This window comes from Salvelinus alpinus, chromosome 30 (genome assembly GCF_045679555.1).
Source record: "Salvelinus alpinus chromosome 30, SLU_Salpinus.1, whole genome shotgun sequence".
NCBI lineage: Eukaryota > Metazoa > Chordata > Actinopteri > Salmoniformes > Salmonidae > Salvelinus > Salvelinus alpinus.
In genome coordinates this window covers 8,296,954-8,313,009 of record NC_092115.1, presented here as the reverse complement: position 1 = coordinate 8,313,009, position 16,056 = coordinate 8,296,954, and the positions used below count along the sequence as shown (strand labels likewise).

The 16,056-nt window shown below is 41.5% G+C and overlaps 1 protein-coding gene across 2 annotated transcripts in view; it reads right to left on the bottom strand.

The window, feature by feature from the left end:
- The window catches only part of LOC139559782 (cadherin-7-like), a 162,140-nt gene that overhangs the window by 87,735 nt on the left and 58,349 nt on the right, over positions 1-16,056 (bottom strand). For both annotated transcript variants that reach the window (XM_071376134.1, XM_071376135.1), the window contains exon 3: positions 1,033-1,327. In XM_071376134.1, the coding sequence (XP_071232235.1) occupies positions 1,033-1,327 (295 nt within the window). The remainder of the gene's footprint in view (positions 1-1,032; positions 1,328-16,056) is intronic.

The following is a 16,056-nucleotide window of genomic DNA, read 5'->3' as shown; positions in this document are numbered from 1 at the left end:
TCCGGAGGATAAAAAACGTTCAAAGGAATTCCAGGTGGTGGTGGAGGTACTGGACAAGCTCCCTGTCTCTCCCAGCGGTCCATACTCTGGACAATGCGATCCATGGCAGCGCACAGACTGTCAATCTCCGCCGCGTGTTCCAGGACGCGTTCCTCAACCTCCATTAGCGAAGTGCCTCCTCCTGCTGACTTCATTTTTTATGGTCAGAGATTCTGTCACAATGGCGTGTATAAGTGGCAGAGGAAGTCAGGCGCAGGAGAGTCAAATAGAGTGTAGAATGGAGTACTTTAATTAAAGTCCCAGTAATCTGCTCCATAACACTCACGGAAAAAATATAAAACAAATCTGGGTACGAAGACCCGTCGCACACCTATACACAATCAACACAACACTTGACAACGAACAATCTCTGACAAACACATGAAGGGAAACAGAGGGTTAAATACACAACAGGTAATGAATGGGATTGACAACAGGTGTGTGGGAAGACAAGACAAAACCAATGGAAAATGAAAAATGGATCGATGATGGCTAGAAGACCGGTGAAGTCGACCGCCGAACACCGCCCGGACAAGGAGAGGCAACGACTTCGGCAGAAGTCGTGACACCATGCTACTAGTGTCCATACTACTACAGTGTCTTCATCCTACTACAGTGTCCATACTGCTGCAGTGTCTTCAAACTACAACAGTATTCATCCTACTACAGTGTCCATACTACTGCAGTGTCTTCAAACTTCTACAGTGTCTTGATACTACTACAGTGTCTTCAAACTACAACAGTATTCATCCTACTACAGTGTCCATACTACTACAATATTCATACTACAACAGTATTCATACTACTACAGTGTCCATACTACTACCGTGTATATCTATTGCTTGTCACCCCCTATCAATGTTCTGCACCACGCTATAGGCAGTTCCAGCAGGCAAAACAGGTTGACATGATGTGGTTGAAATGACGTGGTTGATATGATTTGATTGACATGTTCTGCACGCTGGGTTGATGATTTCACTTAATGTTACTCACCCACTGGGGACATCTCGGGGACCCTGGCTGAGTAGGGTCCATCCAGGAACTTGGGCTCATTGTCGTTAATATCCTGGACCTTGATGACGAACTCAGACTCTGGCTCCACGGGCAGGTTGGTGTGGCGGTGCCTGGCCTGAGCCCGGAGCGTGTAGTAAGCCTGCTCCTCGCGGTCCAGACGCTTGGTGGCGTGGATGTCACCCGTGTTCTCGTCGATGGTGAAGATGGAGGTAGCTCCCTCTCCATTGAGTACGTACTTCACCTGGCCTTCACCCTTGTCCACGTCCGAGTGCAGCTACAAGGGAAGAGCAGAGGTTATAATACAATACAAAACTACTTAAGAATTATGGAAACATGAGATTAATGACACCTCAAAATGGAACCAGTGTCAATATTAAGTTTCCCTATATACAGTACCAGTCAAAAGTTGACACACCTACTCATTCAAGGGATTTCCATAGCATTCTGCAGCAGTACGCCATACCATCTGGTTTGCGCTTAGTGGGACAATCATTTGTTTTTCCACAGGACAATGACCCAACACACCTCCAGGAGGTGTAAGGGCTATGTGACCAAGAAGGAGAGTGATGGAGTGCTGCATCAGATGACCTGGCCTCCACAATCACCCAACCTCAACCCAATTGAGATGGTTTGGGATGAGTTGGACCACAGAATGACGGAAAAGCAGCCAACAAGTGCTCAGCATATGTGGGAACTCCTTCAAGACTGTTGGAAAAGCATTCCAGGTGAAGCTGGTTGTGGAATGCCAAGACGGTGCAAAGCTGTCATCAAGGCAAAGGGTAGCTACTTTAAAGAATCTCAAATCTAAAATATATTTTGATTTGTTAAAAACTTTTTTGGTTACTACATGATTCCATATGTGTTATTTCATAGTTTTGATGTCTTCACTATTATTCTACAATGTAGATAACAGTAAAAAATAAAGAAAAACCCTTGAATGTTTAGGTGTGTCCAAACTTTTGACTGATACTGTGTGAAATGGATTCTTCGAAATAATTATAGAACTGAATGATAAACAAACACTCCAAACAATCTGGGATATTACAGAAAATGTTGTACATTTAGTCATAATATCGGCCAAAATCATTGCTTTAGTGAAAATAGGATTTATTTTGACATCTAGTTCAAACTCCTCGACTGCCTACAAAAAGCCATGACATTACCTTACCAAAGGATCTGTCTCAGTCCAAACTCCACAGAATAAGGAAATTCTAAACCATTTATTAAGAAGTACATACCATTTAACTAATATAGAATAGATCATGTTGAAATGGTTTTGATTTGGTAGAAAAATACGGACAACAAAACAGCTGGGAATTGTGTATTGAGAATATGTTGAGTTGTTCTGTTCTTTTACTTTGCACACTTCAATCTTTTTCACAATCAGATCATTTCTGGAACACATGAATACCAATTACCAGCCCTGGCCGAGGATCTCTTGTTAAACGCAATACATCTACATAAAACACGCTTTTCATTTCTCAGGCACCACTACTTTTCAGAGATCTGTTTTAGGAAAATTTGTTTTTTTCCGTCATTTCTTATTTATTAGAGTTGGTTTATCAAGATGGATTTTCACAGCTCAATATTTTGCTTGTGTTCAAACTTCGCTCTTTATTTCCATGGATTTCATTCAAATATTAGTCACTGCATTTCAAGTTAAATTGCAAATTTTGGTAATCAAATCTTTTTCAAATCTGACATCCTGTGTGAGGGAGTTGTTCGAAAGTCCACAAAGTGTTTTTCATATCACATTGGGGATTACTGAGATTTATAATAACTCAATGCTATTAATAAAAGTGCTTTACGTAAAAACCTAAAATCATAGGCCTATGGGTATCTTTGGGTTTATTTGCATAAAATAACGTTAATACAATCCGTCCTTCTTATCATATTTGTCTGGAGAATAAAAAAAGGATTCTATATGATATCAAACAGGAAATCTCTGTTGCCCTTCTCCCTCCCGACTCCCTTTACACTATATTTCTTTCCCTCTCTACCCAACCACCACCCCCCTTTCTCTCCCTCTGTTTCACATAGAGAAATATTTTTTTCTCTGTCTAAGAAGCCTTATTTAACGCCGGTCTCTTGGGGCGGCCTGGGCCACAAACCAGGCCCATAGCTTTTTCTCCCCTTCTATTGAAATCATCCTATTTTTCAGGTCCTCAATCTAACCCTCTAGACTCAGGAGAGTGGTGAGTGGAGAGAGAAAGAGCGGAGAGAGAGAGAGAGAGAGCGAGAGAGCAAGGAGAGAGAGGAGAGAGGAGAGAAAGAGCGGAGAGAGAGCATGAGCGAGAGAGCAAGGAGAGAGAGAGGAGAGAGGAGAGAAAGAGCGGAGAGAGAGCGAGAGCGAGAGAGCGAGAGCGCAAGAGAGCGAGGGAGCGAGAGCGCGTGCGAGAGAGAGAGAGAGGAGAGAGAAAGGAGAGAGAGAGAGTGTTTGGGGGACAGGGTTGTGTTTTGTTCTGTGTTCTGCTCAGTCTGTGTATACAGTATTGAACCAAGGAGAAAAACAAAGAAGTCCATATCCGCCTTACTCTCTACGGGCAAAGGCTTGCAGCCCCAATAAAAAGACGGTCTCCATGGCATAGCTCAATGCTCTTTTCTAAGTGACTGCCCGTAGCTGCTTAAATTGCATTGCAAGGCGTTGTAGTGACAAGCTTTGGCCCAAAGTGTCAAGACTGGCTGCTGCTGCTGAATGTAAACGTTGAACTTTTTATGCTTCAGTTTGCTTTAGTTTTCAGCTTTTTGGGTTATTTGTTCAATGTTGTTAAAATGCTTTGAGATTTCTGAATAGGTGAGGTGATCAATTCAGTCAAGGCCACATTGCAGTTAGTGCAGTAGAAAATCAATAAAACATTTGAAACTGAAGAATGCCTTGGATGCTGCCAAAATAGGGAGTAGTCATTGTCCCTAACATGTAGATACTGTACCTTCAGATTCCTCAAATAACAACATGTTTTCAAGGGCTAACAAAACAGGGAATGAACCCTTTGATATTTGAGCGGTGTTTTTCCCAACGGATGTGAAAAAAGATATTACGAAATTACCATAAAAAAATATTGAGTAGACCACGACTTACGAAAACATAGCACACCACCCTCAGATATATTAGTGTAAACAAGTCATCAAAATTAGGCCACATATTCAGCCTGTCATGACAAGTCATCATCTTTAAAAAAAAAAAAAAAAAAACCCTACTGGGAATTAACACATTCTGTTTGCAATTCTAACATGTTCCATGACATGTGAAATGACTTTAAAATGCTTCCAATACGTTTGGAATACAAATGCTCTCCAGACAAATTGGTATGCGTAATTACAATAAAATGTGTTATTGTGTGTTCATTGTAATTATTGTATTTCCAGCATGTTTTGGAAACTTGTACATTTCTGGTAAGGAACATACAGGAGCTGTCATGTGTTGAGATTGTGTAGAGCTTCGTTCTCTTGGTAAAGTACAGGTTCACTGAGTTACAAATGTATCTCAGTTTAGGATCTAACCCTATAGGATGCTCTGTTCCTCAGTTCAGGATCTAACCCTATAGGATGCTCTGTTCCTCAGTTTAGGATCTATCCCTATAGGATGCTCTGTTCCTCAGTTTCGGATCTAACCCTATAGGATGCTCTGTTCCTCAGTTTAGGATCTAACCCTATAGGATGCTCTGTTCCTCAGTTTAGGATCTAACCCTATAGGATGCTCTGTTCCTCAGTTTAGGATCTAACCCTATAGGATGCTCTGTTCCTCAGTTTAGGATCTAACCCTATAGGATGCTCTGTTCCTCAGTTTCGGATCTAACCCTATAGGATGCTCTGTTCCTCAGTTTAGGATCTAACCCTATAGGATGCTCTGTTCCTCAGTTTAGGATCTAATCCTATAGGATGCTCTGTTCCTCAGTTTAGGATCTAACCCTATAGGATGCTCTGTTCCTCAGTTTCGGATCTAACCCTATAGGATGCTCTGTTCCTCAGTTTAGGATCTAACCCTATAGGATGCTCTGTTCCTCAGTTTAGGATCTAATCCTATAGGATGCTCTGTTCCTCAGTTTAGGATCTAACCCTATAGGATGCTCTGTTCCTCAGTTTAGGATCTAACCCTATAGGATGCTCTGTTCCTCAGTTTAGGATCTAATCCTATAGGATGCTCTGTTCCTCAGTTCAGGATCTAACCCTATAGGATGCTCTGTTCCTCAGTTTAGGATCTATCCCTATAGGATGCTCTGTTCCTCAGTTTCGGATCTAACCCTATAGGATGCTCTGTTCCTCAGTTTAGGATCTAACCCTATAGGATGCTCTGTTCCTCAGTTTAGGATCTAACCCTATAGGATGCTCTGTTCCTCAGTTTAGGATCTAACCCTATAGGATGCTCTGTTCCTCAGTTTAGGATCTAACCCTATAGGATGCTCTGTTCCTCAGTTTCGGATCTAACCCTATAGGATGCTCTGTTCCTCAGTTTAGGATCTAACCCTATAGGATGCTCTGTTCCTCAGTTTAGGATCTAATCCTATAGGATGCTCTGTTCCTCAGTTTCGGATCTAACCCTATAGGATGCTCTGTTCCTCAGTTTCGGATCTAACCCTATAGGATGCTCTGTTCCTCAGTTTAGGATCTAACCCTATAGGATGCTCTGTTCCTCAGTTTAGGATCTAATCCTATAGGATGCTCTGTTCCTCAGTTTAGGATCTAAAGCCCTATAGGATGCTCTGTTCCTCAGTTTAGGATCTAACCCTATAGGATGCTCTGTTCCTCAGTTTAGGATCTAATCCTATAGGATGCTCTGTTCCTCAGTTCAGGATCTAACCCTATAGGATGCTCTGTTCCTCAGTTTAGGATCTAATCCTATAGGATGCTCTGTTCCTCAGTTTAGGATCTAACCCTATAGGATGCTCTGTTCCTCAGTTCAGGATCTAACCCTATAGGATGCTCTGTTCCTCAGTTTAGGATCTAACCCTATAGGATGCTCTGTTCCTCAGTTTAGGATCTAACCCTATAGGATGCTCTGTTCCTCAGTTCAGGATCTATCCATTTAGGATGTTCTGTTCCCCTGTTCCTCAGTTCAGGATGTATCCATTTAGGATGCTCTGGTCCTTAGTTCAAGATCTATGCATTATTTTTTAAATGTAACCTTTATTTAACCAGGCAAGTCAGTTAAGAACAAATTCTTATTTACACTGACGGCCTACCCCGGGCCAAACCTGGACAACGCTAGGCCAATTGTGCGCCGCCCTATGGAACTCTCAATCATGGCCGGAAGTGATAGAGCCTGGATTCGAACCAGGGACTGTAGTGACGTCTCTTGTACTGAGATGCAGTGCCTTAGACCGCTGTGCCACTCGGGAGCGCTGGTCCTCAGTTCAGGATCTATCCATTTAGAATATTCCGGCCCTCAATTTAGGATAGGGCTGTGGCGGTCATGAAATTTTACTCAACGGGTAACTGTCATGCAAATGACTGCCGGTCTCACGGTAACTGACCGTTAATTAACATAAACAGATTTAGCATCACCGGGATTCCACGCATACAACCCATATACAGTGGGGAGAACAAGTATTTGATACACTGCCGATTTTGCAGGTTTTCCTACTTACAAAGCATGTAGAGGTCTGTAATTTTTATCATAGGTACACTTCAACTGTGAGAGACGGAATCTAAAACAAAAATCCAGAAAATCACATTGTATGATTTTTAAATAATTAATTTGCATTTTATTGCATGACATAAGTATTTGATCACCTACCAACCAGTAAGAATTCCGGCTCTCATAAACCTGTTAGTTTTTCTTTAAGAAGCCCTCCTGTTCTCCACTCATTACCTGTATTAACTGCACCTGTTTGAACTCGTTACCTGTATAAAAGACACCTGTCCACACACAATCAAACAGATTCCAACCTCTCCACAATGGCCAAGACCAGAGAGCTGTGTAAGGACATCAGGGATAAAATTGTAGACCTGCACAAGGCTGGGATGGGCTACAGGACAATAGGCAAGCAGCTTGGTGAGAAGGAAACAACTGTTGGCGCAATTATTAGAAAATGGAAGAAGTTCAAGATGACGGTCAATCACCCTCGGTCTGGGGCTCCATGCAAGATTTCACCTCGTGGGGCATCAATGATCATGAGGAAGGTGAGGGATCAGCCCAGAACTACACGGCAGGACCTGGTCAATGACCTGAAGAGAGCTGGGACCACAGTCTCAAAGAAAACCATTAGTAACACACTACGCCGTCATGGATTAAAATCCTGCAGCGCACGCAAGGTCCCCCTGCTTAAGCCAGTGCATGTCCAGGCCTGTCTGAAGTTTGCCAATGACCATCTGGATGATCCAGAGGAGGAATGGGAGAAGGTCATGTGGTCTGATGAGACAAAAATAGAGCTTTTTGGTCTAACTCCACTCGCTGTGTTTGGAGGAAGAAGAAGTATGAGTACAACCCCAAGAACACATCCCAACCGTGAAGCATGGAGGTGGAAACATCATTCTTTGGGGATGCTTTTCTGCAAAGGGGACAGGACGACTGCACCGTATTGAGGGGAGGATGGATGGGGCCATGTATCGCGAGATCTTGGCCAACAACCTCCTTCCCTCAGTAAGAGCATTGAAGATGGGTCGTGGCTGGGTCTTCCAGCATGACAACGACACGAAGCACACAGCCATGGCAACTAAGGAGTGGCTCCGTAAGAAGCATCTCAAGGTCCTGGAGTGGCCTAGCCAGTCTCCAGACCTGAACCCAATAGAAAATCTTTGGAGGGAGCTGAAAGTCCGTATTGCCCAGCGACAGCCCCGAAACCTGAAGGATCTGGAGAAGATCTGTAGGGAGGAGTGGGCCAAAATCCCTGCTGCAGTGTGTGCAAACCTAGTCAAGAACTACAGGAAACGTATGATCTCTGTAATTGCAAACAAAGGTTTCTGTACCAAATATTAAGTTCTGCTTTTCTGATGTATCAAATACTTATGTCATGCAATAAAATGCAAATTAATTACTTAAATATCATACAATGTGATTTTCTGGATTTTTGTTTTAGATTCCGTCTCTCATAGTTGAAGTGTACCTATGATAAAAATTACAGACCTCTACATGCTTTGTAAGTAGGAAAACCTGCAAAATCGGCAGTGTATCAAATACTTGTTCTCCCCACTGTATAGTACACTACCGGTCTAAATTTTGGACACGCCAACTCATTCAAGGGTTTTTCTTTATTTTTACTATTTTCTATATTGTAGAATAATAGTGAAGACATCAAAACTATGAAATAACACATATGGAATCATGTAGTAACCAAAAAAAGTGTTCAACAAATCAAAATATATTTTATATTTGAGATTCTTCAAATAGCCACCCTTTGCCTTGATGACAGCTTTACACACTCTTGGTATTCCCTCAACCAGTTTCACCTGGAATGCTTTTCCAACAGTCTTGAAGGAGTTCTGACTTATGCTGAGCACTTGTTGACTGCTTTTCCTTCACTCTGCAGTCCGACTCAACCCAAACCATCTCAATTTGGTTGAGGTTGGGGGTTATGTAGGCCAGGTCATCTGATGCAGCACTCCATCACTCTCCTTCTTGGTCAAATAGTCCTTACACAGACTGGAGGTGTGTTGGGTCATTGTCCTGTTGAAAAACAAATGATAGTCCAACTAAGCCCCAACCAGATGGGAAGGCGTATCGCTGTAGAATGATGTGGTAGCCATGCTGGTTAAGTGTGCCTTGAATTCTAAATAAATCACAGACAGCGACACCAGCAAAGCACCCCCACACTATAACACCTCCTCCTCCAATACACATGCGGAGATCATCCGTTCACCCACACTGCGTCTCACAAAGACACGGCAGTCTTTGTGAAATGAAATCTCCAATTTGGACTCCAGACCAAAGGACAAATTTCCACTAGTCTAATGTCCATTGCTCGTGTTTCTTGGCCCATGCAAGTTTCTTCTTCTTATAGGTGTCCTTTAGTAGTGGTTTCTTTGCAGCAATTCAACCATGAAGGCCTGATTCACACAGTTTCCTCTGAACAGTTGATGTTGAGATGTGTCTGTTACTTGAACTCTGTGAAGCATTTATTTGGGCTGAAATTTCTAAGGCTGGTAACTTTAATGAACTTATCCTCTGCAGCAGATGTAACTCTGGGTCTTCCATTCCTGTGGCGGTCCTCACGAGAGCCAGTTTCATCATTTGCGACTACACTTTAAGAAACTTTAAAAGTTCTTGACATTTTCCAGATTGACTGACTTAAATGTCTTAAAGTAACGATGGACTGTCGTTTCTCTTTGCTTATTTGAGCTGTTCTTGCCATAATATGTACTGTTTTTTTTTCCAAATAGGGCTATCTTCTGTATACCACCCCTACCTTGTCACAACACAACTGATTGGCTCAAACGCATTAAGAAGGAAAGAAATTCCACAAATTAACAAGACACAGCTAAATATAAAGGAAAGGATATTGCTCTCACCATTTGCAAAGCAATCCATGTGAAAGGCATTAAAGTGAGAATTTCAAAACAGGTCTTCTATTCTTAATTTAAAGTTAATTGGCAACTTTAGTTGTGATTGGCCTACAAACCTCACAATGTCTTAATTGTGATTGGCCTACAAACCTCACAATGTCTTATTTGTGATTGGCCTACAAACCTCACAATGTCTTAGCTGTGATTGGCCTACAAACCTCACAATGTCTTAGCTGTGATTGGCCTACAAACCTCACAATGTCTTAGCTGTGATTGGCCTATAAACCTCACAATCTCTTAATTGTGATTGGCCTACACATCTCACAATGTCTTAATTGTGGTTGGCCTACACATCTCACAATGTCTTAATTGTGATTGGCCTACAAACCTCACAATGTCTTCATTGTGATTGGCCTACACACCTTACAATGTCTTAATTGTGATTGGCCTACACACCTCACAATGTCTTAATTGTGATAGGCCTACAAACCCCACAATGTCTTAATTGTGATTGGCCTACAAACCTCACAATGTCTTAATTGTGATTGGCCTACAAACCTCACAACGTGTTAGAAATCAAAATACACATTGGCTGCATGATGCCAATCTATATTTATGATTTGGAAAAAGTGGCAAAAAAAGACATTCCTAGCACTTCCTGCGGAGAAAGAGAGAAAATTGCATTGCTGCTCTGCTTGTGTGGCAAGCAAGATGGGATTAAAATTAAAATTAAAATTAAATTAAAAGTGAAATGAGAATAATCTGAATAGAGTTGTTATTTGTATCTGTAGGACGGGGAAAAACGTTATGAAGGCTAGCCTCAATTAGCCTAGCTGGCTAGCTAGCTTAACTAGCGTCTCTCGGTTTGATGCATTCAAGACATGTACTATATAATCAGATGAGATGAAAACTAGCAATAAGTTAGTCTACCAGTGCGAGTTAATAGTTCTTGCTCTCTCTCTCTCTCTCTCTCTCTCTCTGCCTGCTACTGTACCACATGGCCCCTCCCCTGCTCTCTACCGCCATGCTCAATCTGTTTTGACATCAAATTTGAAATGAGGGGAGGAGGGGATTGGTGTGGGGGTTTTGACACTCTCTCTACCCTCCAGTATTGGCTAAAGGAATGTCACTTTGTCTCCAGAGATTTGTGCCTACCCAAAACTTTAACTTCCAAAAAGTGGATAATGGAACAATATTTCTATCATAAAGAATATGTGGAACAGTCAGTGGGGAGATGTAGAAAACTAATGTCATATTGTTTTTCATTTTGTGATGTCATTAAAAACTGTATGAATGTAATACTGTAGTTACTGAAAGGAAACCCCCCTTTATGTGTCAAGTTTCCATCCAATACGTTATGCATAGGACATGAACAGTGATGGAAGTATTTCTGTTAAGGATAGGAGTGTGATTTTAGGAGTCTAATCATATCTTTTGCACATTAAGTAGCCATGCCCCGGGTGAGGTCAGAAGAGCCTTTCAGACGGACACAAACGTCCCCAGAGTGCATAAAAAGCCTTGGTAAACGAATTATACCAGAAAAGTGTGGAGCGGTCGCTACATGTGAAATGGTTGTAACTTTGAACACGAGGGGAAGAAAATGAACTCACCTATCAGACCAGGACATCACCAGCCTACAGTTGCATATGTAAAGTGGGTCAAACTCTGACTATCCACACGAGGTGGAGAAAGGAGAAAACTCTCCTCTCAGGCAATCACTGGTACAGCTAAGTAGCTATTCTGAGGAATTAAAACCCATGGAGACTAGACATTGTGACCTATTGTGAACAATCAGAGCCTTACACCCAAATCCCAACCAAACCCTTTCCAAGAAGGCTTGGTGCCGACCGAGATAAACGACGAACGAAGGCATTTCACACATACAGTTGAAGTCGGAAGTTTACATACACCTTAGCCAAATACATTTAAACTTAGTTTTTCACGATTCCTGACTTTTAATCCCAGTAAAGATTCCCTGTTTTAGATCATTTAGGATCACCACTTCATTTTTAGAATGTGAAATGTCAGAATAATAGTAGAGAGAATGATTTATTTCAGCTTTTATTTATTTCATCACATTCCCAGTGGGTCAGAAGTTTACATACACTCAATTAGTATTTGGTAGTATTGCCTTTAAATTGTTTAACTTGGGTCAAACGTTTTGGGTAGCCTTCCACAAGCTTCCCACAATAAGTTGAATTTTGTCCCATTCCTCCTGACAGAGCTGGTGTAGATGAGTCAGGTTTGTAGGCCTCCTTGCTCGCACACGCTTTTTCAGTTCTGCCCACAAATTTTCTATAGTATTGAGGTCAGGGCTTAGTGATGGCCACTCCAATACCTTGACTTTGTTGTCCTTAAGCCATTTTTGCCACAACTTTGGAAGTATGCTTGTGGTCATTGTCCATTTGGAAGACCCATTTACGACCAAGCTTTAACTTCCTGCCTTGAAATGTTGCTTAAATATATCCACATAATTTTCCAGCCTCATGATGCTATCTATTTGTGAAGTGCACAAGTCCCTCCTGCAGCAAAGCACCCCCACAACATGATGCTGCCACCCCCTTGCTTCACGGCTGGGATGGTGTTCTTTGGCTTGCAAGCGTCCCCTTTTTTTCTCCAAACATAACGATGGTCTTTCTGGCCAAACAGTTTTATTTTTTTTTCATCAGACCAGAGGACATTTCTCCAAAAAGTACGATCTTTGTCCCCATGTGCTGTTGAAAATCATAGTCTGGCTTTTTTATGGCGATTTTGGAGCAGTGGCTTCTTCCTTGCTGAGCGGCCTTTCAGGTTATTTCGATATAGGACTCGTTTTACTGTGGATATACTTTGTACATGTTTCTTCCAGCATCTTCACAAGGTCCTTTGCTGTTGTGCTGGGATCGATTTGCACTTTTTGCACCAAAGCACGTTCATCTCTAGGAGACAGAACGCGTCTCCTTCCTGAGCGGTATGACGGCTGCATGGTCCCACGGTGTTTATACTTATTATTGTTTGTACAGATGAACGTGGTACCTTCAGGCTTTGGACATTTTTTTTTCTGAGGTCTTGGCTGATTTCTTTTGATTTTTCCATTATGTCAAGCAAAGAGGCACTGAGTTTGAAGGTAGGTCTTGAAATACATCCACAGGTACACCGGTTCGTGAGCAAACTATATGATTAATGTGAGAATAATTCTGAAATCTATCGACGATAAGTGTCCCTTTCTCTCTCTCTCACTCTCCTCCCCAGCTCTCTTCATTCGTTGTCTATAAGCCACCATATCTTGTCAGTTCACTAGGGACCTTTGTCTCATGTAAAGGGTGTATGTTTATTCTGTGTCATTATTTAGTTAGCTAGTAATTTTTTTTTTTTACCAATTTGTATAGTACTGAATAATGAGCAAGGCTGGGGTTTTTGCAGATCCAGGAAGGTTACGATCATTCAGAATGAGTATATGATAAGAGGTTATGATGAATATGTTGACTGTTTTATGGATGTTATAGGTAAATACCTTTTAGAGTTTAATTCGGGAGATGGTGACTCTTTAAACTTCTTCCGTGGTGCCCCAAATTCTAACGAGCTAATTGTTACATGATTAATAAAAAAATTGGGTAACAATTAAACATAGTTAGTGGATAAAAAAAATAAAAGTCATCAGATTATTGAAAGTAAAGTCACTACACTACAGTTGAAGAACAATGGGAAAGTAATTCTGCTTTGAAATGTGATAATCCTGTATCCTAACTTTTGAGAAAATGGCCTTTGAATGTTTTGGAACCTACTGGAGAGCTCTTCTTTGTCTACACCCATTCAGCATCCTTCACACCCTCTTAAATTTTAGCCCCACCCATCACTTTAAGGATTCACATGTGAGGCTATGTACTAAACAACCATTGATTTCAAGACTAAAGGCTGTTTTATATTATGGGTGCGTTCGTAAATTTAATCTGGAGTGCCAGAGTGTGCTCTGGGCGTTCATAAAAAACGTAAAAATAAGCTTTTTAAGATTGGACGTTTTGCTCTCGGAACATTCAGGGTGCACATTCCACGCTCTGGCCGAAAAGTAGGGTTGATCCGAGCGTTCTGACCTAACAGCAGTCAAGCACCCAAGCTAATTGGCTAATGTTGGCTAACTTGCTAGCTACTTCCAGACAAAAATGAGACACAAACTCACCAGCAGAGCTGATTAGGCTGTTTTTATGTTATCCAGAGAGTTGGTGACTGAAACTGTGCTGCTGGCAACAATTTAATGAAGCTTTTTTTTTACAGACATTTACTGACACCGGCCATATTCAACAGGTGTTGAGTGTTCGTAGATTAGTCAGTTATTCTGTGCTTTGGCACACTCAGACAAGAGTGCTCTGAAATCGAAGTAGATAGCCAGAGCAAATTAACAAGCTACGTCTATCGACAGTTGTCGCAGTGACATCATGAACATTCTATTGAAATAGTTACAGTACTTGCATAGCGGAGTCTTTTGATGAGACATGTAGCTAGCTAGCTAAACAATGAACCATAATCCCAACTCATAACGTTACTACCCTGCATGAATCTGCAGGTAGCTAACCAACCAGGTTCAATGTTAGCTAGCTAACATTAGGCTATAACTAGCAATACAAATGGCTCTGAGATATGAATAATATTACTACACAGATCATACACGTAATGTTAGCTAGCTAGCCAGCCAGCTAATGTTAGCTAGCTAGCTAACAGTACACTTTAACTTAAAATTAAACAACTTATGTCCAAATTAGAAATGTGTAATATCTGAAAATGTAGCTAGATAGACTCTCTTACCCATATACATGGATGGACGCTTCTCCATCTCTGTCACGGTTGCCATGGTTGCCCTTAGTTTGAAAATGTAATCCGGAGACAGGTGTTTTAAACAATAGCCTTCTGTGTGTTCTCGTTTCGACTCAGTCTGCATATTTGCAATCAAACGGCAGAATTTTCTCCATCTCCTTAGCTATCATTCTCTAATTCCACTGATTTCAAAACTCGGTCCTCCAGAAAGTGGAGAGCAACACTTATGCAGTTCTACTACCTGATATCTTTCAGAAAAGCAGCGCTAGAAAGGATTACCTGCACATACTGACCAGCTCATATTATAGACAGACGCATGCTACACGGCGGACTCGTCTCTCGGCATGTCCAGCAAATCACGGCTCGCTGGAAGGTTGCTCACTTTTTCTGTGGCTAAAGCAACTAGGCATGAAATTTAACAATTCTATTTGTATTTACAGATGGCATACAAGTTTGTTATTAAGGCACATGAAAGGCCACATGCTCCAGAAGGCATTTCTGTCAATAAAAAATATTTTGATTAAAAAAAAAGAGAAAAAGTTTACGTTCAAATAATTCTTCTGTGAAGTAGCGCAACATATGCCTAGTTTCCTGAAACGAGTCACAAAATGTATTTGTGCATATTGTGTCCAGGCTGGGAAATCCCTGAGTCCATTTCAGACATCACCATTCATCCTCAGAATTATTCAAATTCAATCATGTTAAGAGTGATTAGAGTAATCAGAGGGACAATAGAGCGCTGAGTACAAGGTGCATTAGCAACCTGACCGCCGTTAGCGAGTTGGGTACTTCCAACGCATCAGCTCCATTCATGTAGGCCTACAGGAGATTACCATGACTCAGTGTGTCCCCTGACTCATGACTACCGTTGTGGTGGTAATCCAGTCACCGCAACAGCCCTAGTTCAGGATCTATCCCTTTAGGATGCTCAGGTCATGTCAGAAGATATCTAAGACCACACAGAGTAGGACCAGGCTCATGTCTGTCATTCTTCCAAGTCTAGTGGGTTAAACCCTGTCTTTGAGATCTCTTGTAGTTATCTCCTACCATTCCACAGGACAGACACGCTAGAGTACCGTATCACAATGTTACATCTGAGGACAATAACTAACATCTGCTTAGAAAAAGGCCCACCAGAAAGGATGAATAGAAACGTATACCAAATGCAAGTTTTCGGTGGCTCAAAGAAAACGATATGGGTTAGTATTGAATGTAGGTAAACACAAGCATGGCGACAGAAGTTAGTTGCTTTGTATCTGCCACAGGGAATGTAAACAACAAACAACAGATTTCAGACTACAAAACGATTGTACAAATGTAAATCTAGACACAAACATACCACTGTGGAGAAACATCACACCGGACCAAAAAAGGGTTTAGGCAACTTCATGTTTTCACATTATTTCAACATACCAAATTAACATAATGACATTGTAATTAAGTGGCTATTTGATTGAATTTCAATCAATTTCCTGAATTGACAGAATGGGAAAACCTGAATTGAAAGAATGGAAATCCTGAATTGACCTCAACCCTGCTGTAAACTACCCAGCGTCCTCCAATGACCCAAAGACGACCATCTCAGTGTGATGGCTATATTTACCCCATGTACGTACCTATGGTGTGTGTGTGTGTGTCTATATCTCTGTGTGTCTGTGTATGTTCACGTCTATCAAACGCAGGATATTGCAACAGAGATAAAGGGAGACAATTGAACCAGACTATTACGAGCCTCCTCATTTGTCCACTGGCATGTGGCGAACACCAATTACACCA